The sequence below is a fragment of the Haliotis rubra genome, unplaced genomic scaffold (assembly GCF_003918875.1).
Source record: "Haliotis rubra isolate DU_JTF1 unplaced genomic scaffold, ASM391887v1 Scf1921, whole genome shotgun sequence".
NCBI lineage: Eukaryota > Metazoa > Mollusca > Gastropoda > Lepetellida > Haliotidae > Haliotis > Haliotis rubra.
Window position 1 is genome coordinate 59,348 of NW_025765916.1, and position 25,569 is coordinate 84,916.

At 39.3% G+C, this 25,569-nt stretch overlaps 2 protein-coding genes across 2 annotated transcripts; one reads left to right on the forward strand and one right to left on the reverse strand.

Annotated features, from left to right (window-relative positions):
• The first annotated feature begins 5,336 nt into the window (after positions 1 to 5,336).
• Positions 5,337 to 9,273, forward strand: LOC124274632 (uncharacterized protein K02A2.6-like). Its single transcript, XM_046709993.1, has 3 exons — positions 5,337 to 5,450; positions 6,200 to 6,974; positions 7,280 to 9,273. Exons 1-3 carry the CDS (start codon positions 5,337 to 5,339, stop codon positions 9,271 to 9,273), a joined length of 2,883 nt encoding a protein of 960 aa, XP_046565949.1.
• A 6,975-nt stretch (positions 9,274 to 16,248) lies between these two features.
• On the reverse strand, positions 16,249 to 16,725 carry LOC124274633 (chromatin target of PRMT1 protein-like). Its single transcript, XM_046709994.1, has one exon. The coding sequence runs from the start codon at positions 16,723 to 16,725 to the stop codon at positions 16,249 to 16,251; it is 477 nt and encodes a 158-aa protein (XP_046565950.1).
• Between the last annotated feature and the right edge of the window lie 8,844 nt (positions 16,726 to 25,569).

Below are 25,569 nucleotides of genomic sequence, written 5' to 3' on the forward strand. Positions count from 1 at the left end.
GAGTAATTACAACTTTGTAAGCTTTACCTGTTGACGAGAGGCTGCCTGATGTGATGGGATCAATGTAGGTTGTATATGTTTGATCGATCATGGTCGATTCTTGATTCAATGAGCGCGTTAATGTGGGCGTTGTTGATGTGATGTTGGCTGAAGTAAAACTGTAGTATATATTTTTATGTACTCCATTCAATGAGGCAACACCATTAGCTGGACCATTGATGCTGATGATCAGAGAATGATAAAAAGGCTGTTTTGTAAAATACGCCGGCTGTAATATCACGTTTCCTAAATACATCAATGGATTTTAAACTGTTTGTCACCAAAACATTAATACCGCACAGTGTACTTAGATCGTACCACGTTGATATCTACGTGTAGATGGGTCCTTAGGGGATTATTATAACAGTTTTTTAGCAACCCTGTGCCTCTTAAGAGGCAAAATATGAATCGGGCAGGTTTGGTGAAACTTAGTTGATTGCGTGTCTTGGTTGACACGTCATCGAATCCCAGTTGTGTAGATCGATGCTCATGCTGTTTTCATAATATCAGTCACTAAGTTGGCGTGCTTGAAGTGACATCCGGGATTCGAACCCATACCCTCAGAGTCAGGCACCAAATCGTCAGCACACAAGGGGCGGTGGGGTAGCCTAATGGTTAAAGCGTTGGCTCGTCACGCCGAAGACCCGGGTTCGAATCCCCACATGGGCACAAAGTGTGAAGCCCATTTCTGGGGTCCCCGCCGTGATGTTGCTGGAATATTGCTAAAAGCGGCGTAAAACCAAACTCAGTCAGTCAGTCAGTCAGCACACAAAGTCAGCCGCCTAACCCGCTCAGCTACCGCGACCTTCCCCAAAATGGATGTCTGACAACTGGTAGTCTAGACTGCGGACCACGTACCCCTCTGATAAGTGCAAGTTGGCACGGCTCCCACGACCGAAAGCTATGATTACATGTACACAATACTATTTAGAAAGTGGTTAAATGTAACATGTTAGATTTACACTGAGCTGAGCGGGTTAGGCGGCTGACTTTGTGTGCTGGCGATTAGGTGCCTGACTCTGAGGATGTGGGTCTGAATCCCGGATGTGACTCAACCCCCAAAAGTACTAGAATTTGTACTTTAGTAAGAAAGTGTAATTCCAAATATAACATGTAACAAATAACGAAGCAAGCGTAACAGGAACACTGGAAATAGCTACGAGACAAACTTTGATCTCCCCTGGCTCTTGTTCTGGAATGTTTTACACGTTCAGCGTTTGATTAAAAAGAATGTGAATTAAATATTATATAACAGATTCGAAAGCCGTCATTGTTGGGGATACTTAGAGCAATATAGATCGGCTTACCTGAAGAAATGTGTAAACATCGCATGTAAAGCAGCACACAAGCCCAAAATGTAAAACTGTAAGTACCCATTTCTTACAGGAACGTGGAGAACTAAACACTGTTCATATTTACACTGGCATGTCTTTCTTCGCTCAAAAGTGAAGCATTATCTCGCATAACCACAGTCTAACTATCCCGTAAACTGTAACTGATTTATGAGAACATTGTTTTATCATATATATTAATTATTGATTCCGATTTCCGTTTTCCTTGATCAACCCATATCAGATATAATATGTATCAAATGAAACGCGTTGATATTACCGCAGATTCATTAATTATTTACTTGTGACAGAGCTCGAGTCGGTTGGTCTGGTTTAACGCCCTTTGAAGTGAAGCAGGTCTAAGGTGTTTACCATTTGGGCGGTTTTGAACCAACCTAATCGTGACAAACCGGAATTCAATCAATGATCCTTGGTTTCTGGTGCGCTCTCGGGGGACGCAACTTCGCACAGACGACTGGGTCATGCATGCCCCACTGTTTTGCCCTGAAGACCTATAATATATTGAAGTTGATAGTTGCTAGTTCCTTTTGTATAAGACAATGACGATGTTAAATGTCTTTTAAGGATAGATATAAGGATGACATGAGAAGAAAAGTATGCCGTCCATTTTAGTTATTTAATATCGAAATGAAGACCGTTCAAATTTATATCACGAGGCGCCTTCTATACACAATGGCGGTAGTTATTGAAAGACACCATGTTAGGCAAGTCTTTGGTAAGTATTTAGAAGTTGCAATACGATGCCATCATGAAATAAATGCAACACGTCACAATTTAATTCCGACTCACATAAGTTCAGAAACTCTCCGCACAGTGGCCACTTTCTGACAAGGGACTTGAAAAATTAAACATGCGGTTGTCATGAATATAGGCCATGGATGAAAAATGAATATTTTGTTTCGAAAACTCAAAATTTAAACTCGCTCACTTTGATTACTATTTCAAGGCAACCTCTTGCTGCTTCATCAAAATATTAAACTCAGTTAGACTTACTTAAACTCAACAGAACCGTTTCAATGCTCCTAACAAATGCTTCCGAAAGGCATATTAGATTCTGGTGTTCCGAGGATGTGAAGGAGATACTTTAAAAATATGATGCCATCATGTTTGTAAGAAAATGAGCGAGCCGCCATGTATTATATTCAATGAGGTTTGGGCTTGGTGACAAGGAGCTGATAAATTTCTTGGTAAGGAGAATCAATCCTAGGTTGAGAGAACATATCAGTATGTATGTGTGAAATGATTGTGGTCTTAAGCTGTAAATACCAAGTATTACAACTGAGATAAGTGTTGACGACAGTCATCTCATGCAAGATTGTTTTGGTTTTAAAACATAACACCAAAACACATCTTATGGTTTATACATGTGTCAGGTAGCGCAACACACATGTGTAGGTGTCAATCCTGACTTTGGCATATACAAGGAACGTAGATTAACCTCCAAGGATATTCAATTGCCAGGCTTATTGATTCTGCTTATCACACACTTGTGATGTTCTTACTTTCATTCACAGTTAACTTTGCATTTATGTATGAGCTGGTAATGCGGCGTCAGCAATGCGCGTAGTATCTACTGTACATACTGTTTACAGTGCTGGCAGTGGTAAGCATGCAGTGGCCAGTACGTTCACATTCGCATTTTACGACTGCGAAACCCCCAAAAGCTGACGATCCCATACACTGAACGACTGTGCAAATATTGCATTGAAAGTGGAAGATTTTAGTGAAGATGCTCTTCTAAGCTCTACGAATTATAATCTTAAACAGTATTTCAAGTGTAAACGTCTTCGATCGAGCATATTTCACCTGAAAACGTTGATGTTCTGTATAGCTCATGTCTATATTTATATATAGTCCAAGTGCGAAGAGAAACCTAATCGATTACTTTACTGACATGCAGCTCATGCATTACTGCCTTTATATAAAAACGGATGATAAAACAGTGTAAATACAGCTCTTGATGCGTGTGATCGGTACAGACAAAATAACATAACACAAAACAAGTGGCTGAGTCTTTAATATAGACTGACAACGGCAAATCTGCAATTTCTGAACACTAAAGTAGAAGTAGACACACCGCTTGTCTGTTCTCGAAACCATATCTCTCATTCTAACCATGGCGGTTTATCTTAGAAACCTTACTTCTTTTGTTTCTTACTATTTTTATTTCATAAGCTAACAAAGTTACGGGTGTTTGATGCAACACTACTATTGTTTCTCTATATCCCTTCTTAAATAGACTGCCAGCTTTCCCTTTGGCCAATGTCCGCATAATTCAATTGCAATGTGCATATGATCGAGTGGTATTTATGATACACTTGAAGGAAGATAACTCTCTCTTTTAACAAAGCTTCAATTGCAGTTGGAAGATTGTCTGCATCACTTGAAAATAGAAATACACTTATGATTAGAGAAAACCCACTTCACTGTCGTAAGCAGATCACGCCCCATCACCACCAGCCACCCCACTACTGTCCAAAATCAAAACGAAAAACTCGTTGAATCACGAAGCAAAACAAACATAATCGATTGTGACGTTGTGTGTTGGGGCAAGATAGACCCGCGCAACTCACAGCCTGCTCTATATGTATAGTCACAACACACTCATTTCACTTCCCTGTTCATACCTGAGACCTGGTCGTCCTCGAGGGACGTTTACTCGTACATTTAACTATCAATAACACATAGCGACCTGTTGACGTTAGTCTGTTCGTCATTTCATCGTGCTGGTTATAACAGTAACGTCTTTGGGTTTGTTCAGACTATTTAACACATATATTCACTTACATAGAGTCTACTGTTTGCCTATGTGATGTAGATACGACAGTAAGTTTATTTTTGAGTACCTAATGGATTCACAGGTACGAACATTGACGAAGACGACCTGACAGCGTGATTATATACAAGTAGTCTAGTCATGAATTGACGAATGTTGTTTACATTTCCTGTGCATTCGATGGTGGATGTGTGTGAATTTCAACGAAGCAAACTGCTACATATTGTATAGGAATCCAACAGTTTAACGGCATGCCTGAATAGAGACGACATATTCTGTATCCATGGACGTACAGAAAGCACGCATTGAACTTCTGATGACTGCGATCTAACAGCCATGCATGTTGAAAGGGCGTTTGTGATCTGTCTACATTTCTTCTTGGCTGTATATGGTGAGTAATGGTACAGACACACGTGACTTTGGATTCTGTATTTCAGTATGTCAAAGCCTTTCATGCCACTGGATGTTAAAGCTCACAAGCCATTTTAAACATTAACTGTGGCATGATACATACTTTTAAGACACCTCTTATAACAAAGTCCAAATCAGACTTAGACTGTGTACAAATGCACAATGATAGTTGATCAAATTTAAGACAACATTAAACCTTTCTGCAGCGTTAAAGCTATGTGAAATATGCATTGTTTACCTACCGGCCTACATACGCACTAGTTTTGTGAATTGAAGGATACAGTACATGCACCGTTTCATACATATATCAAAACATTATAATGTTAATCAATATATATAATGTCTTATTTGAGTAACACATAATTTCATGTTTTAAAGATGAAACTACATCTTTGCTTCAAAACTTCTCGTTTATTTCAAAACAAATAGGGTTTTACCGTCAATTGGAACAGTATATTCATGTATATTTTGTCGAAGGTTTCGAAGGGTTTTATTTTCTCAACTTCCACCAACGGTGGTGTAGTGTATTGATGATACGTAGGGGTTAGGTGCTCTACCGCTATGTTAGACAGGCACAGGAGTTACGCCCCTTGTATGACTCTTACAAGTAAGTCAATAAAAGACTCCTTCGAGCACATGTTCACCAGACGACATCTTGTCTTGTGGTTTGTGGTTTGTGGTTCTGCCAAGGCTAAGAACACAACATAATTGGCGACGAGGATTGTTTTGAACTACTACGTGCATCCAAGAATCCAACGATGGCTGCCATCGGCAATATAGAGCCATTCGACGAAGCAAACGGTTCGTGGGACGTCTACTCAGAGCGCCTGACAGCGTACCTGAGCGCAAACTCCATTGATGAAGACAAGCAAGTAAACGCTTTCCTAGCGATTGTTGGGGGGAAAACATATGGATTGCTTAGGAGTTTATTGTCTCCGGTGAAACCCTCTACTAAAACTTTGCCTGAATTAGTGGATGTTTTGACAGCGCATTTCTCACCGAAACCGGTTGTAATTTCACAACGACACAGATTTCGTAACAGAATTCAAGGACCACACGAAACTATTTCGGACTATCTAGCTACACTGAGGGAACTCACAGAGCATTGTGATTTCAAACAGGGACTCAATGATCAGCTTAGAGATCAGTTTGTGTGTGGGTTAGCATCAAACTCTATTCAAAAGCGTTTATTATCTGAGGAAGGTCTCGACTTGACAAAGCGGTTAAAATTGCTGTTTCTATGGAAACTGCTGCCAGAGACATGCAGGAGTTGAATGTGAAAACTACAGCTCAGGTACACAGGATGTCTCGTAAAGGTGGAACTCGTGGAAAGGAAGACAAAAGGAAACAATTTCCTAAATGCAAGTCGTGTGGAAAGACTAACCATGATTCCAGAGATTGTTGGATGAAAAGTGTGGAGTGCTACAAATGTGGGAAAGTAGGCCATACCCAGTATATTTGCAAGAGTAAACAGAAACCACCCAGAGAGGGTTACCTTGGAAACAAAAGAAGGGCCAAGTTCATCACATGGATGAAGCTAAGAGACAGTCGGAAGAGACTGTGGAGGATGAATGTGAGTTACCACTGTTTTCATTAAAGATGAATCAGAGGTCATTGACAGTATTTGGGTTTACCCAGTAGTGGAAGGGCTGAACTGAAAATGGAACTTGACACAGGCTCAGCTTACTCAATAATCTCTCTCGAAGAATACAAGAAGAGATTTGCCAAGATACCAATGAACACAACGGAGGTGATTTTGAAGACCTACACTCAGGAACCGGTGAGACCCGAAGGGACACTAAATGTAGCAGTACAGTACAATGGAGTCCACTATAACCTAAAGTTGTTCGTCCCTCAAAGGATCAGGGCCAGCTCTGTTCGGACGGTCATGGTTACACAAGATACAATTGACTGGCCAGCTATACGTCAAATTAGGAAAGTTCCTAAAGAAGCTAAGGAGAAGTTACAAGACATTTTGCAGGATCATGCAGAGGTTTTCAAGAATGAACTAGGTACATTAAAGAATGTAAAAGCGAGGATTGAGGTAGAAGAAGATACCACTCCAAAGTATGTGAAGGCACGACCAGTGCCATACTCTTTGCGCCAAAAGGTTGATGATGAGATTGACAGACTGGTGAAAGAGAACATCTTAGAACCGATAGACTGCAGCGAGTGGGCAACGCCAATAGTACCTGTGGTGAAGAAAAACGGATCAGTTCGTCTTTGTGGAGATTTCAAAGTGACTCTCAATCCAGTGTTAAAGCGAGTAGAATACCCGCTACCTCGAATAGAAGATTTATTAGCAAATCTGTCAGGGGGCCAGGAGTTCACAAAGTTGGGATCTCTCCAATGCATATCAACAAATGTTGGTAGACGACGAATCAAGAAGGTTACTCGTACTGAACACTCAGAAAGGACTTTTTCGCTTCAACAGATTACCATTTGGTGTAGCCTCAGCACCCGCTATATTCCAGAGAACCATGGAACAAGTGCTTCAGGGAATACCAGGTGTTTTGTGTTACATGGATGACCTGCTTGTGACTGGGAAAACAGCAGAAGAACACCTGAGGAATCTCAAAAACGTTTTGAGAAGGCTACAGGAATGGGGAATTCGTGTGTCGAGAGAGAAATGTTTCTTTTTTCCAAGAATCCATCGTCTACCTAGGACATAAGATTGATAAGGATGGTCTTCACACAACAGATGATAAGGTGAATGCTGTATTGAATGCACCAGCACCAGAAAATGTCTCACAGTTGCGCAGTTTTCTAGGACTGTTGAACTATTATAACAGATTTCTACCAAATCTGTCTATGGTCATTAGACCATTGAACAGGCTTCTAGAGAAAGGAACAGAATGGGAGTGGTCGGAGAGCGCAGACACAGCTTTCAAGAAGGCGAAGACCTTGTTATTATCTGCGGATGTACTGGTACATTACAACCCAGATCTACCTGTCACATTGGCTTGTGATGCCTCACCTTACGGAGTTGGTGCTGTGTTGTCTCACATCACAAACCATGGAGAGAAGCCCATTGCCTTCATCTCTAGAACATTGACTAAAACTGAACAAAACTATGCACAAATTGACAAGGAATCACTGGCAATAGTGTTTGGTGTGCGGAAGTTCTCTCAGTACTTGATCGGCAAGAAGTTCACATTGATTACTGACCATCAGCCATTGGTGAAAATCTTGGGACCAAAGACAGCGATTCCTCCACTGGCGGCAGCAAGATTCCAGCGGTGGGCAATGATGTTGTCAGCTTACGACTACAACATCGTATACAGAAACTCCAAGAACAATGCGAATGCAGATGGACTTTCTCGATTGCCGATACCAGAGCAAGTACCTCGCAATGTCATGGATGCTGCTGCAGTATTCAACATGTCACAGTTGGAAAGTTTACCAGTGAAATCAGCGCAGGTTGCAAGCGAAACCAAGAAGGATAACGACTTATCCTTGGCCATGGATTACACGCTGACTGGATGGACGAAGCCTGAAGTGCAGTCTCTGCAACCTTTCTACATTAGACGTAATGAGCTGACAGTACAAGGAGGATGCCTCATGTGGGGTATGAGAGTAATCATACCTGCAAACCTCAGACCTGTAGTTCTCAATGAACTGCACATAGGGCACCCAGGAATTGTGAAGATGAAGGCGTTGGCACGCAGTTATGTGTGGTGGCCAAATTTGAATGAACAAATTGAACAAACAGTGAAGTCGTGTGCAGAGTGCATGAAGTGTCAGAACCAGCCCTCACCTGCACCCCTACACCCTTGGCGTTATCCGGATGGGCCATGGCATAGGATCCATGTAGACTTTGCGGGACCATTCATGGGAAAGATGTTCTTTGTAGTGGTTGATGCTTATAGCAAGTGGCCGGAAGTGGTTGTGATGAATTCAACGACATCTGAGAAAACCATTGATGTGCTTCGCAGTGTGTTTAGTAGACATGGTCTACCACAGCAACTAGTGAGTGATAATGGCCCACAGTTTGTGTCATCAGAATTTCAGCAATTTATGGCCAGGAATGGTGTTCAACACATAACATCCTCACCTTACCACCCAGAAACTAACGGTTTGGCAGAGAGGTTTGTGCAAACTCTAAAACAGAGTCTACGAGAAAGTGTGAGCAATTCGAACGCACCTTTGCAGCAGCAGTTATCAGTGTTTCTAATGAGATATAGAAACACACCACACTCGACAACTAAAGAGGCTCCTGCAGTCTTGCTCATAGGGAGAAGACTGAGATCACGCCTTGATTTACTGAAACCAAACATTGCCATGACAGTGGCGGAGGCTCAAGAGAAACAGATACAGGAACGAGGTGCAGGGAAAGTACGAACAGACACATTTGAGCCAAATCAACCTGTCCTTGCTAGGAACTACAGGGAAGGTGCTAAGTGGGTACCAGGGACAGTAGTTGACAAGTCAGGGCCAGTGTCATACAAAGTACAAGTTAATCCAGGATCGGTTTGGAGGCGTCATACCGATCAACTACTGCCATGTTCAAATCCTGTGATGGCTGGTGATGTAAGTGCTAGTTCTATCAACCTTGAACAGACAGCAGAGTTACCAGAGTGTGCAAATCCTGTTATAACTTCTGAAACAGACACAGACAGTGACAAACAGATTCCAGCACAGGAGCGACGTTATCCAGTTCGTGAAAGACGACCACCGAACAGACTGGATTTGTGACTGAAATCTCTAGATCTTGAGTCTAGTAGTGTTTTCATTTTCAAGGTTACTGTTAAACAAGTTTTCAATTGAGACCAAAAGTTGGACAATGTTCACTTAATTTTCAGGGAAGTTTCCAGTAATTATTTTAAGTTGAGACTTTTAATTGTTCATGAAGGAAAACAGACTGATATTGTCCACGGTGCATAGTGGTGTTTTATTATGTAGAGCACAAGGAGGTAAGATCTTGATTATCAGATAATAGCATTTAAAAGTTGACTCTTAAATTAACAAGAGAGGAGATGTAGTGTATTGATGATACGTAGGGGTTAGGTGCTCTACCGCTATGTTAGACAGGCACAGGAGTTACGCCCCTTGTATGACTCTTACAAGTAAGTCAATAAAAAGACTCCCTTCGAGCACATGTTCACCAGACGACATCTTGTCTTGTGGTTTGTGGTTTGTGGTTCTGCCAAGGCTAAGAACACAACACTAAGCTATCCCAACTTCTTAGATCTTTGTGATGATGATAAGTTAGTTTTACTTTTTAAACACCATGTATATTTCAGTGCCAAAACCTGCTTTTATATCTTGCAAAGAAGAAAACATATTTTATACGGATAGATTTTACACTGTATGTACCTATATAATTATTTATTATTTAGTATTTATAATGTTTTAATACATTAGTCTCTCATAACCCTTAAAGGGTGGCTCACTTATATGCTATATTTTATAAATATATTTATATATGTATTTTATGTGAGGTGAGACTGAAATAAAATATCTGTCTGTCTGTGTGTCTGTAAAACAGCGGGGTTCCCAAACCACTCACCACTCACTCAGAGCCACCACAGAAACCCGGCTATATGACAGGGGGATTGACGAGCAACTAATTGCGGAAAAGACCGGCCACAAATCGGTTGCAATCAGAAGTTACAAGGTAATTATTGGTACATCAATACATCTACAAATTCAATTACAGTAATAAATATGACACAAGGAACAATACATTATATTACGATTAGCGAATCCTACGTGTATACTCTCTGTATCACAGGAAATTTCTAACGAATAATAAAAAACTCCAATATTTTCATTAAAGGAAAGCTTAAATATGCATGTGTGTACGTACTAAAAATGCTATCAATAGTCGTACAATAGTGCCTTATTTTGATTTATCATTCTTAACCTCAACAAATTTGTAACTAAAAATTCTTGAGTTTAAGACAATTTTTCTCTTTGCCCTACCCTTTTCCTAATGACAAAAAATTTAATATCATTGTCACTTTGACATACATGTTTTCATTCATTTTCTTTACTAGAGGACATCGCGCGACAGAATTGGCCGCTGCAGTGGATTCTATTGTTCTATTGTTCAGCGGAAACGAGGCAACACTATTGCCACCAAGTCAAGTGCCACTGCCATTGCCACTACCGCCAATCCCAGTACCGCCTGCACCCACGATGTGACCAGAAAATCGGATGCAGAGACCAAGCCAATAACGCAAACACGCGACGGAACGACCTTTTCCCTAAAATTTTGAATTTTCGTTAAAGATCTGTGACTTTGCTTCTTTGTCTGTTTTCTTTTCTGCGAAATGAGGATAATTACGTTAAGGTTACACAAACTTAGAGGGGCAATTTTATCGATAAAACTTTTGATAATTAATTTTGCTGAATATGAAGCAACATTTCACAACGTTCCTTTTCAAACACAAAATTTAACATTTAGACATAAAGTTGTTCTTGCATAAATTTGTGTAACCTTAACCATCAACTGACCTTGAATCTGCTTACATAAGTTATGTAAGGGTCATGACATCGCGCGATAATAATGGATAGTAAATTATTATATCTTTGGAGTCTCAACTATTGGAGGAATACAATAAATTATTGTTTTATTGGAGGGAGTTTTGAACTATTGGAGATCTCCAAATGTATGTAATATTTACATAACTTTGTTTTCAGATAAGATAAGATAATTATTTTTGAGGAAGTATTGCGAATTTTGAAAATTTTGTTTTTGTTTTGAATAGACAGGTTCCCATACCAGCAGAGAAAGTTGAAAGTCAGAACAATTTGAATAAAACTTCTATAAAGGAGCATCATAATGGTTTGATCTAACTTGAAATGTTTTAATTTCCATAAGAAATGTAATCGCTGCTTGCACTTTTTGTATATAATACTAGTGTTAGAGTTCCATGATAACTTAGAGTCTGAAATAGTACCGAGATATTTATATTCCTCAACTACTTCAATATCCTCGCCACATATCTTACTAGTGAGTTAGATGGCTTATCTCTTCTGAAATCGATGGCCATTTGTTTTGTTTTGTTCACATTAAAAAATAGAAAATGTGAACTACACTATTCGACGAAGTTATTGACTTCATTCCCATAAGCATATAACTATTAACATCTCGATAGGTTTCTGTTGCTTACCGACCGTATTTCCACCGTTAATTGTGACATCTTTTATGATCATTGAGTGTGGTATTTGGTTTCTAAAGTATTTCGAACGGATCCAGGGAATTTGGATGTCGAACCCTGCATACAGGTTTAAGGTGTTAGAGGATTTCCCTGTTTCGCCCACATCGCCCTGTTGGCTTACACGTCAATATTCACTCTAATGTTTTCATTAAGAACTTGTGTAAACAGTTCTCTTCCTTTGGTGTCTGATGTATGTGCTCTTTTCCCTTTGCCTCAGTACGACACGACAATGAAGACTAACAGAGTCATTTTCATTGTATTGTTTTATGTAGAGTCCAATCATTCCTGCATGCCCAATTCGACCAACTCAGCACTAATAAAAAGACGGGAAATAAGGTGATTACAAAACGTATCACGCACAGAACTATTATTGTTTTGACTGGATAATAAGTTGAGCAGCAGTGGGCTCACAAAAATCAAATGTTTTGGGCGGCAATGCATGCGGCGTATCTTATTAGTTTAATCAAAATTGAACTTTCTCAACACTACCTCTGTGAAATTAATGCTTTCCAGATCAGTGCAAAAGAATCTCCGACAGAAACGTTTCAGCCCAAATCGGTTTTGCTGGAAGCCTTTAAATCTGTTAAAAACTAGATAAAGTTGAATTACTGCAAAACCACGTACATGCACGGACGAAGCCCTAAAAGAAAGACTGCATTGTTTTAAACTTGCGCCAAATATCAATAAAGGTGAATCAGCATTTTCAACAAACAGCTCATGTTTTCTTTCAGATTATGCAGTGAGTCCAACTCATTGTCGTCTAGGTCTATGGTCTAGCACGATAACTGAAAAAGGTTTAAAAAATCAGATAATGAGACGAAAACTTTGGACAGTAAGACTGACTGACTGACTGAGTTTGGTTTTACGCCGCTTTTAGCAATATTCCAGCAACATCACGGCTGGGGACACCAGAAATGGGCTTCACACAGTGTACCCATGTGGGGATTCGAACCCGGGTCTTGGGCGTGACGAGCCAACGCTTTAAACATTAGGCTACTCCACCGCCCCGGACAGTAAGAGGACATGCAAAGACATAGCAAGACGGTATGATCATTTGGGTCACCTATGCAAGAATACAGTTTCAGTTACACAGGACTGAAGTACTGCGTTCACCAAAACACTATTGGTGTACACTACACACATTTACCCATGTAAACATATTCTGTGTTAAGCATGACACTATCTTTACTGTAGCGCGTAAACACACGTGTTGCTGATTAACGGAGTATCACATGTAGGTGTTGTTTTAGCTCTATCAATTTAGTAACCTTATATCTCGATGTAATAACCTTCGTAAAATATTCAACAACCAAACAGCAGTAGTCATCACACAAACACCATTATCCAATATTTCCCCAACTGCCATGAAGCCAAAGTAACGTCATCTTCATTTCAGCAACGAGAGTGGCCCAGTTGTAAAGCAAATAAACATCTCATCCAGCTGTGAAATAATAACAGCATCGCTTTGTCCCAAGGACAACAGCAATTCCTCCATCCTATGCGCAGCTTACATACATATCTACACCTCACAGGACAAAGATCCGCATCGCTCTACTGTCTGTTTGTCTATCAACTTATTTGCATAAACACCTGAATAAGGTGTGCAGAAAAGACACTTCAAATGCGTTCTCTGCCATGTTTAGTCAATTTATCAGGTTCTTGCGTTGTAAACGAGCAGTGATGAAATCGCTTCCTAGATGTTCTCTTTCGCCTGATGTTTGAACGGGATCATGAAAGAGCTGGGATATTCTGCAGAATTAAAGTACGCACTTTTTCCTTTTTGATTAAAAAAGTATTATTATATGGGTCTTAGGAAAGACAATGTGAAGCTAGTGGAAGCATTGATAATCCATCCGTGGAGTAGGAAATTGGACATACACTCAACTTTTGGAGTTTTGTTCTTCCTCGCAGTCCAGTTTCTCGTGAGTATATTAATGCTTCTTACAAACACAAAGATGCTTAGACGTCTTACCTCCAAATTCCAAATATGTTTTGTCAATGAACAAAGTCACATGTTGTTTTCTCAGTAAACTTCTAATGCCATTTCATTTCATTTTGGACAAGTGCGCCTGATCCCATCGAAGGAAAAGAAAGCATTCACGTGGAATTGGATTTGGTCAAACATTTACAATGGTTATCCAAACGTTACTGGGCACAATGGAATTATGGGAATACCACTGTAGACGTAATAATCACCATCGAATTATTGAGATGTGTTTATTCAGTATAAGAGACATTCGCCCAGTATACAAAAGCACATATCTCGTTTAATTGCATTGCAACAGCAAATTAATGATATATTTTAGTATTACGATATTGATCATGCATGATAGTTTTTCTCATTTTAGATAGATAGTTTATTTTAATTGGATTTGATGATGTACATGATGATAGACATCCGATGGGAGAACATGTTTTCTTTACGTAGACAAACGGATATTCCAGACAAGATACTCAGTTTCTACCACAGGGCAATGCAGAAAGATCAACGTCCAGCAAATTCGATTACAAGTGTGTAACTAAAGGACCTCCAGTTGACTTAGGTCGATGCATTAAGTGGCATATTTTTCACAAAATATATACATTTCACAAACAGCACCAACAACCAATGATGGACATGCATTGTTCACTGGGATAGGATAACCGTGTAAATACAGATATATCTTCGTAATGCGACTATTACGATTATATTAGCATCGATTATGATATTCATATTGAAATGACTGTAAATCTAGTTGCGATGATAGATGAAATCTTTATCTATTTTACAAATCCTGAATATTTAGGGTATGATACGTATGTGCATTCCCGATGTAAAATAACAGTACTCTGTACTTTTAAATGTAGTTAAATGTGTGGACAAAAGCCCTCAGTCTACGATCCTCAAAATCAATGATTGTCATGTCTGCGATAGCCTCTGTGAAATACTGAAAGACAGAAATAATGATCAGTGACACTGAGCTGTGAACATGTGGGGTGTTGACATTCATCAGCTTTTTTCTTGAGGATATATTTATTCAGGAATTCACGGAAGATTTATAAAACATTCCTAGCCCGCCAAGCTTGATATCTCTATAAACATACCACGCTGGCAAGCCAGGCAATAGTGTATACAGTGGTGAAGTTCAAAGCTGACACACAGTTCAATATCGACGTCGAGGAGGCGTCTCCAGCACAACCACAAGCTATCCTTTCCTGGTATGACACACTCATCGTGCTGAAGCAGACCGGCACCTCTCTCTTGAACGCACACCTTCTGTTGCTGCCAGCTGTGGCCTTTGTTTCTGGAGACGTCTCCATCATACACTTGCGTAATGAATAGCATAGTATTGTCTTCGTGTAATACATTGTGGTAGACATCATCCTGGCGTCAGACATTTTGGTAGGTATTAAATTCATGTCAGCGATTGGGGGTGGGGGCATAATTCTCATGTCGTGTTAGGGGAGGCATAATTTTACACGTCATACATGGTATCGCTGGAGGACATGCCTAACCCGATATAGGATACGTATATCGTGCATATCCCAATGTATGATGCGAGAAGTATCTTCAGAAAATATACAGGCTATATTTTACACGCACAGTTGCGGTTGTGTTTCACCAGAATGTAACTACGACGGCCTCAGTAGGGTCTATTCTAGACTAACAACTAGTCTCTGAAATGAACATATTTTACATAAAATACAGTTCATAACAAATCTAATGTAATAAAAAAGAACCCCGAGACTTTTTTCTAGCCTTGCCAAATATTTTGGACTTTCAGGATCTGTATGATAGACTAGATCTATTCATTCTCTTCCAAATATACACCAGTGCCACCGCGACATCATTAACGAGACACATATGTGTAATCCCTGTGATCCGGACACGATGAAGCGGACATTACCGCACTCCAACGCGATCAATATAAATTATTTCACGGATTTCATTCACCTGAAAGTTTCCATTCCCACAAAGTCACGGTATTAACACATTCGTTCTGTCTAGTCTGCTATGTGGAACCCCCACTAGTCGTCCAGACCACAACGCTTCCAGATACAGCTAGGGGAAGGACCCGGGACATCTTGCTCGTACTGATCTGTACTCACCGCCTTTAGTCTTACAATCGACTTTTATGCTGCTTCTGCATAGTCTGACATGATAGTCTGACAATCTGCTTTCATAATAACAATTGATATATTGAGAAAAGGCTGTTGATACTGTTCACAAAAAAGTCACAAATATGACAGACAGACGGAGGGACGCATAGACAGACAGGCAAGCCAATATTTATATCCATTGCATATGCATGTTTCTGTATACATAAACGGAATCTATGTAGCCAAAGGCGTAGCGCAGAGGCAGTAGTCATTTCTACCTGAATGAATCTTGTTTCGGTAATCTTTTTTAAAGTAGCATGATCATTCCTGTATCTGGTTGACAGTTCTTCAATGTGGCCTCATGACTGTTCCTCTACCAGGTGTAGATCTCTCTACAGATCCTCTAGCTGGTCCGATTGTTCCTCTACCAGGTGTAGATCTCTCTACCAGATCCTCTACCTGGTCCGATTGTTCCTCTACCAGGTGTAGATCTCTCTACAGATCCTCTACCTGGTCCCATTGTTCCTCTACCAGGTGTACATCTCTCTACAGATCCTCTACCTGGTCCCATTGTTCCTCTACCAGGTGTAGATCTCTCTACAGATCCTCTATCTTGTCCCATTGTTCCTCTACCAGGTGTAGATCTCTCTACCAGATCCTCTACCTGGTCCCATTGTTCCCTACCAGGTGTAGATCTCTCTACAGATCCTCTACCTGGTCCCATTGTTCCTCTACCAGGTGTACATCTCTCTACAGATCCTCTACCTGGTCCAATTGTTCCTCTACCAGGTGTAGATCTCTCTACAGATCCTCTATCTTGTCCCATTGTTCCTCTACCAGGTGTAGATGTCTCTACAGATCCTCTACCTGGTCCGATTGTTCCTCTACCAGGTGTACACATCTCTCTACAGATCCTCTACCTGGTCCGATTGTTCTTCTACCAGGTATAGATCTCTCTACCAGATCCTCTACCTGGTCCGATTGTTCCTCTACCAGGTGTAGATCTCTCAACAGATCATCTACCTGGTCCGATTGTTCCTCTTTGTGGTGAGATCGTCCCTCTGCCGGGTTTAATTCGTGTTCAATATTCCTCTGTCTAGTCGACTTGTTCCTCAACCTGGTCTGATTATTTCTGTCTAGTTAGTTCTGTATCCAATGGCTCATCCATCTTTTGTCTCTTTTCTCTTCATGGTTTAATTGTTCCTCTATACTATCTAATTATTCCACTTCCTGGATTGATTGTAGGAGTTTTGCCCAGTGTTATTTAACATGAGCGAGAGCCAAATGGTATATAGGAATATTTCTCCAAAGTTATTTTAGACGAACAAGAGCTCAAAGACATGTAGGATTGTTTCTCCAATGATATTTTACACAAATAAGAGCCCAAAGACATGTGATATTGTTTGTCTAGTGATTGTGGTGTAGAGACGTGACTCTCCCGCCTCAAACTCCATCCTATCCTGTCACACTTGGCGTACACAACACGAATGTTAAAAATATGTAATGTATCATTTCATCAATTGTTGGTAACTATGTTTTGTACATAAATAACACGACTGCCGACAGCAAGTTGTTTCACTCATTCTATGCATTCACTGTTTATGTCAAATGTAAGAAAGTCTGTGTGTGAGCTTACAGCACTGAACCGAAATTCAGGAATCTTGGTGTTTTCATGAAAACGCAATGTTCCTTAACTTGTGAATGAGTTATTTAACTTTACAAATATTCCTATTTCACCACTTTATCGGAGAAATCTGCACAATGTATTGTTGGTTAAATATTGTCAGAGGAATAGTGAATTATATAATTATATTGATATTAAATACATATATAAACGTGAAGAGTAAAGAACGCTGAATATTGAAATTGGCAAGCAATTAATTTCTCTCTAATCATATTTTGTTTTGAGCTTGATCGACTTGATGGAGGATCACGTGTCTTTAGTTAAATCTGCATTTTGTACGACTTATTTCTATTTGCTGAACCATGCATATGGTTTCTTGTTGCCGAAACATGTAGACACATGTGATAGCAGATACTTATAGAGAACCTGTTTCTTTATAACTAAGGGATTGAGGGACGAAGTGGTGAGGGGCAGGTTGAACAGATGAAACTCAGGTATAAGCAAGACACATAGACGACTATATCGTATCTACATGAAGGCGCAGATCATTTGAGAGCGTTGGCTTATTTCTATCTTTTAACCAGTATTGCATGGCTACGCCAGACGTGTTTAATAAAGAAATTTAGCCCCCGGAATCCAAGCCCCTAAATCATATATAAATCGCATAAAACACATTAGTAATCCCTCTTGTAGAAACAACATTCAGTTAAAAATGACAGTTTATCTTCAAAAAGCCTTCAGCTAAAAGGAATAAAATAATATTATCAGAAAAATGTGTAAGACTACGTCGGTCGGTCGCGTTTTACCCTGCTTGGAAATGTAATATTCTCGGCTTAAAAAGGGCTAACACCATTGCGCGTTCTCGCTGTCGTCAGGTTTGCAGTGACAATGCCTAACTTGAATGCCGTGATATATTTGTACGACTGCTGGGGGCGACTCAGGTAATCACGCTCTCTTGTAATAGCAGTTGAAGCCACAAGCATAATTTGATCCGATTTGAAACAGGAATTTAATGGGCTTCCTAGCTAGTTCTTGGTACTTATATACAGCTGAGACTTCCGTACTGTACCAAGAGCGTACAGCGACGAATCTTTTGCTTGAAACAAGACGCATACCATTTCATTTAGTAATTGGATTATAACAGAAAACGGCGTGTTATAAACATCAGAGTAAGGGGAGGTTGGTTCACATATCTTCTAAAAATTGTTTAAGGGGTGGTAACTGATTTATGATAGCCGAACGAATGGTAAGTTAATCATTGAAAAAGGGGCGAAAATAGTTGTGTATTTACAGGCTGGAATTTCTATAGCAACGGTTATATATGTGGAGACTCGAAACACATCTGTATCAGACTGCCAGGTTAATATTTATGGAGTCTCCATGTACAATTGCATCCGGATAAGAGGTTAATATATCTGGAGTCCCGATATACAATTGTCTTTGGCAAATATGTATGCAGGTTGTAAGCATTTATCTTCATGAGTATCTGTGGCCATGTGAATGTTCAAGAGATGCATCTTCGTCACTGGTATTTATCCAGCATGGATGTACAATGCAGCCTAAAGGTTCATTCCCCTTACACTCGTTAAAAACACGTGTAACATGCATGTTACACGGGTGTGAAACGGGTGTGTGGCGCGTCCCGTGCGACGACTGACTCAAGCATGTACCATTTGTCCATGACACCTGCATCTGTGACAACACCCAGCATCAGCGAGATGTAAACATAATATCATTACGGTAGTGTATCTCGGAGGATAGTAGAAAGACATGTGCGATATGTATTTACCACTGTCAACATTTGAAGTAGACATAAGCATGTATAATGCATACATACACGTGCGTGCGTATATGTACTCAGATACAAGGTTTATGCATGCGCGTGTGCGTATATGTACTCAGATACAAGGTACATGCATGCGCGTGTGCGTATATGTACTCAGATACAAGGTACATGCATGCGCGTGTGCGTATATGTACTCAGATACAAGGTATATGCATACGCGTGTGCGTATATGTATTCAGATACAAGGTATATGCATGCGCGTGTGCGTATATGTACTCAGATACAAGGTATATGCATGCGCGTGTGCGTATATGTACTCAGATACAAGGTATATGCATGCGCGTGTGCGTATATGTACTCAGATACAAGGTATATGCATGGGTGCGTGCGTATATGTACTCACATGAAGAAAAGTGTGGGTAATGTTCATGCGTATTTAATCATATTCTCACGATTTCCAAATGTTTCGCGCGTTTGATGTTGCATTACAGGAAGAACTTTTTACTTTTGCTCACTGTAAGTGTGTACATTCCCTAGTCACATATTGATCACAGTTAGCTCCATGCCCCGGCAAATAACGACTAAGTGAATACTGTCACTCGTCTAACCGAGAAGAGAGCAGGTGCGTGATGTAACCAAGCGTGCTTGTGTCTGACACGCACGGTACATATCCCACTCGAGTGTATGCAGGGACGTTGATGGTAAACCTAATGTTTCAATCACAGCCATTATAATACACTCTTCTTCCTTAGAATATACATGTCCAAAATCTAGTAAGTCAAGTGTTTAAAGGTTATATTCTGCATTGCCTCCTTTACGAATACAATCACACACTGCGTAACACAGATCACAATGAAACATCTCAGTAAATCCCACAGGGTCGGTGGAATAGCCTAGTGGTTAAACCATTTGCACTAAATACCAAAGCTTGAAGTTCCATTCTCCGCTTGGTGACAATGTTTGAAGCCTGTGTTTGGTAACCGAGATGCTGTGGGAATGCTGCTAAAATGGCGTGAAAGAACACTCACTCACTCTCTCTCAGTAGAATGAGAGAAAGTATTGCAGAATGATAAAGGCTCTTTTTCTCAGTTGTGTCTTTTTCTCTTGCGTCGGTTACATTTGACGATTTAACCTATGCTCACTTCATGCTTTTTGTAAAGAAATAGAACCTTTCAAACTGCACTGTGGGTAAGATGGTCTAAACTTGAACTGGACTTAATGAACTGAAAAAGTATCTCTGCTAAGATCACACTGGTACGATTCCGGGTATGCCGTAAGCATGTGAGTGAAACATGCATCTGGAAACAGCTCGCTTGTAACAACTTGTATCCGAGCGATGTATTACATGTTCGACATTTCGTATTACATTCAGCAATATACACCATCTAATCGATGTCTTCAGTGTGATGAACAGATGGTTTTGTCACAACGCTAACCATCAGGAACGTTTGGAAGTGTGGATTATCGATTCATCAATATGTGAGAGTTACCGTTGCCAGCACATAAAAATAATGAATACATGAACTTCAGTGCTTTTTCTACGATTAAAACATTCACATTTTTACATTGAGATTATATTAGATGATATAATGGAAACATTATGAAATGTGACTTCCATTTTTATTTGGATATGTTTGATGAATCCTGTTCATCATGTTTTTAAGCGAGACTGGTGTTATAAATATCCTTCAATTTATACTTCATGAAGGCAGCATTTATGCTATTCGTTGGAAATTATATGGTTGCTATGATTGATTTTATTGGCATCAATATTGCATTTTGGGAATACTGTGACTCCTTTTGATTTATCAATATAATTAGGTTGAGGTTAGTGAAAGATAAATTGTCCCTCGGGGAACGTAGATTACATAATATCACATATCCTCGCCAGGGTTCAATGTGTCTGTACATAGTTATCGTCTCACGGTTTTGCAACACTCCATGACGGTTGTGTTGATGACGGTATATTCTCCTCATCTGAATAACAAGTTATCCCTTGCTGGATGTGAATTCCGTCATAACAGTTTTCTAGAATAGAAAACAGGCGGTTTTTATATGTTTGACCATGTGTCTCTCCCTTGGGTCATGATGTAATAAAAGCAAACCTCTTGCCTTAATATCTAAATTTACACAAGAAACAAAACAGCAACGAGTATCTCTGAATACAACACATTTTGGTATAGTCTATTATTATTCACGACGTAATGTTTTAAAACAACAATCACTGAGTAAGCTTTTGCTTAGCAGAAATCGTTTTTACGTGCGAATTGCATTTGGAGGAATATAGTATTGACTACTAACGCTTAGTCTCAGAAAAATATATATCCTTTTACTTGCATAAAAGCATTGTTTGTTTCTATCAAAATGATATGTATGTGTGTGTATATATATAATTTTGATAGGGAAACAAGCAATGCCTCTATATAGAAAAAGGAGCCGAAATGATATGGGAGATTCCGAATCCTTATCAAATCTAGACGTGTTTCACTTAGCATTGCAGGGAGGGCTAGGCAGTAGGGAAATGAATGCGGTTCAGGGACAGTGACCTGATCTCACATATACTGTACTGTCATGTTTAATTGATACCATCAAGTCAACAATCCAAACTGTTTCCCGACAAATGCAAGCTGTAAAAGTCAAATGCGAAATAAATAAATAAATGATTTGATTCGCCTGTCAATCACATGACGGGATTTCTTTTAACAATCCCAGTACAGAAATGATAAATAGTCCCTGTCTTAACTGGCGCTGCTCAACTTCAAAAGATGGCAGCCTCAGTACACAAGCCAGTGGACAGTAGAATGAATTTTCAATTTATCAGTCGTGATTTTTCTCCTTCTCCTTTCTGATGTCGCGCAATCAAGTACTCAACTCCAGCTTAGCGGGTCTACATTTCCCATTTGCGTAAAGTACTTTAAAGCAAATATAGTGGATTCAAATGCCACTGAAAGATACAAATTTCACATCAAAGGCCCGGTTAAAGTCATTCCAGAAATATGATTGACATTCAGAGGAAGTTACTAACTATGACACGGCCGACATCATGTGCGATGCTGTATTCGTTTTCATTGCCTCCCCTGATCAATCTCCCTTAAGCTTGTAATAAGTATTGGTGAAGGGACCGGTCTTACAATGAAGGGAATATTGGTGAGTAATTGATCACTAGCGTCCACGTATGAATTCATGAGATATTGGTCGCGTCGACACTCCATGAACCAGAGCAATAATGAATGAAAACAAAGATACGTAATAATGACAGAAGTAATTGATTATACTTCCGGTGTCAGAGCTGACATTTACACATTTGACACATTTTTAAAATCGTTAGTAATGAAATGCTTAAGAGACCTTAATACTTAAGATAAACACACAGATATATACTCATACGCAAACACAGACGCACACATACAAGCACGCACAACGTTAGAAACATTATAAAAATCGTTACTAATCCAATTGTTACGGTTAATAAATTGCCGTGACAAAAGGTTTAAGAATCCCCTTTGGACCAGCAAAATATATCACAGACAAGACTAAAATATTCAATAATATATTGAGCAAACAATGAGCAAGCTACAATGAATCACAATACAGATTTCTAGTACAATGCAATTGAGTCACAATCTAAAGTAATGGGTCACATACAAAATATTAACTCACCAGAGTCGTGGTAACCACAGTGAGATCAGATATTCTAAATGGAGCTTGTTTACAAATGAGAGCAGTCAGACAACGGCGATGTGACGAAGGACGAAGGCAAACAACGATGGGCAACTCCAGTGATATCGGAAGTAGCTAAGATACATAGCGTTCACTGACATGAACGCTATGCAGCACCTCCATAGGCCGCAATGGTGGAAACTTTGTCGCACTTTCGCGCACTCGTTGCGATTTTTGCGCACGAAAAACTTATATGAATTACTTCTTTGTACTTATACCTACACGTGCGCCCTATTTTCGTTATCAAAATATCCAAAAATATATCTTTACAAGCCATCAAACATCTCAGTCGATCGCTCACATATGAGCGGGGCCATTTTGAATCACGTGACCTGTGACGCGAAGGGGATATCCCTCCCAAAAATAGTAACACACGTGTTCCATACCTCGTTGCTTGTTGACAACACATTTTCATACATTTTAGGCAATTAAAACGATTGAATGGAGATTTTCGTTTCCAATCTAGACTGACTGACCACCCTGCTTTTTCAACAGCTGTTTTAAGGAATTGCTGGTGAGTTTTCAATGCTTCATATAATATTAGATTATTGCTGTCACCTTCACAGTTCCATGGGTGTCTCTGTACTACTCATGAATATTTGCCTACAAAACACAGTTTACTAATAAGATTTATTAGAATTTAGGAATTAAATAATTAACGAGTTCACGAATCAATTATCTATAAATTTCATTTGTACCATATAACCTTAATTATTTCTCATTTCACATTTCTCCTATCTTCATCATCATATTTATTTCCTCCTTGGATAGGAGATTAGATGTTGATTACATCAAGGGACAGTGTTTTCATCATGAATTATTAACAAATACTAAAACAAGGGGATACATCTTGAAAGCAATTGTTAAAAGGGAAGGATCATTCAAATTACAGCACACAGCCAAATGCAAATTATTAAAATGCGCTCCGCCCTTCCGCCCGTGCACATTCGTCTTTTCCGGAGCAGCAGAGCTTCAAAACCGTTCACTATTTCTTCACCAAACTTGGCACATAGATAGATCTGGTGGTGTACTGGTGACTTTTGGTACTTTGGGATTTCTGTATAAAATATTTTTTTGTGTGTTTCCATGGCAACAATTTCGACTTTGACTGAAATTGGTGGTAGTGTTCATTTCAGGAGCAGAACTGTAAAACCGTTCAATATTTTTCACCACAAATTGGTATATATATCAATCAGAACCTTAAGTGGTGCCTTGGCTATTTGCAGATTTTTGACATTTTTATTTTTCTCGGTTCCATGGAAACGATTTGGACTTAGTCTCAAAAAGTAGGGGTGGGCTTCTTTTCCGGAGCAAAAATCGAAAACCTTTCATTATCTTTCAACAAATGTAGCAGATATATGAGACAGATCTTGAAGTGGTGCCTTTTGTTATTTCAAAGTTTTAGTATTTATATTTTTCATGATTTCCATGGAAACAATTTGGACTAAGTAAAAAAAATCAAGTTGGACTATCAGTAACTGTCAGATGATTTGTTCTTTCAAATTTCTGGAGCCTGGGGGGATTTGTCATCTTTTGATGACTCTTGTTTTGATAGGTTATAGCAGTGAGTTTCACAAAAAATAGACCTGTCGTCAAACACTAAGCTGCAACTATATCTCTTCCATCCCTTTGTTTTTGTCTTGAACTTGCCCTTGCAATGGGCACAGACAGTGTCATCCATGGTTTCTTCTCTCAACTTTCAACCTTGAATACCAGTAAATAAAGTGCATATCAATGTTAATTATTAATTATCACTTTAATTTAACATGAGTTTAAACTTATACCTTCAAAAGAATGAACTTCATGCACAATTTTATATCCTTATCATTGTTAATGTTCTCAATAAACATCTAATTGCACCTTGAGAAGCAGATTTTCTAAACTAACACTTCATTGATAATTTGGAAAGCCTGCTATTTTTGCTAATCAAAAGATAAGAGGTACTGTAATGTTTGCAAAATGAATTTTCTTCAGTTGACCTAACAAATAAAAGCCTTCTGTCCAATGGTGTATGCACAAGAGTTTAAAGTATGATATTTGGCATTGTGCTGTAATTTGAATGATCCCTCATTCAACAATTGATTTATTGATGTATCCCCTTATTTTAGTATTTGTTTATAATTCATGATGACAAATAACACTGTTCAGCCACTTGGTTGCTAATATGGAAATGAAAAGATGATTTTGGCAAGGTTTGTAGCTGGTGCTTGAGACCTAATACAACATGGAAATATTTAAAATATTATTCAAGGTAGGAGAGTTGTAAACTGAGAAATATTTAAGGTTTTGGGTATACATGAAATTTATAGATAATTAATTAGTGAACTCATTAATTATTTAAGTCCTAAATTCAATTAGTAAACTGTGTTTTGTAGGCAAATATTCATGAGTAGTACAGAGACACCCATGGAACTGTGAAGGTGACAGCAATAATCTTATATTATATGAAGCATTGAAAACTCACCAGCAATTCCTTTGAAAACAGCTGTTGAAAAGCAGGGGTGGTCAGTCAGTCTAGATTGGAAACGAAAATCTCCATACAATCGTTTTAATTGCCTAAAATGTATGAAAATGTGTTGTCAACAAGCAACGAGGTATGGAACACGTGTGTTACT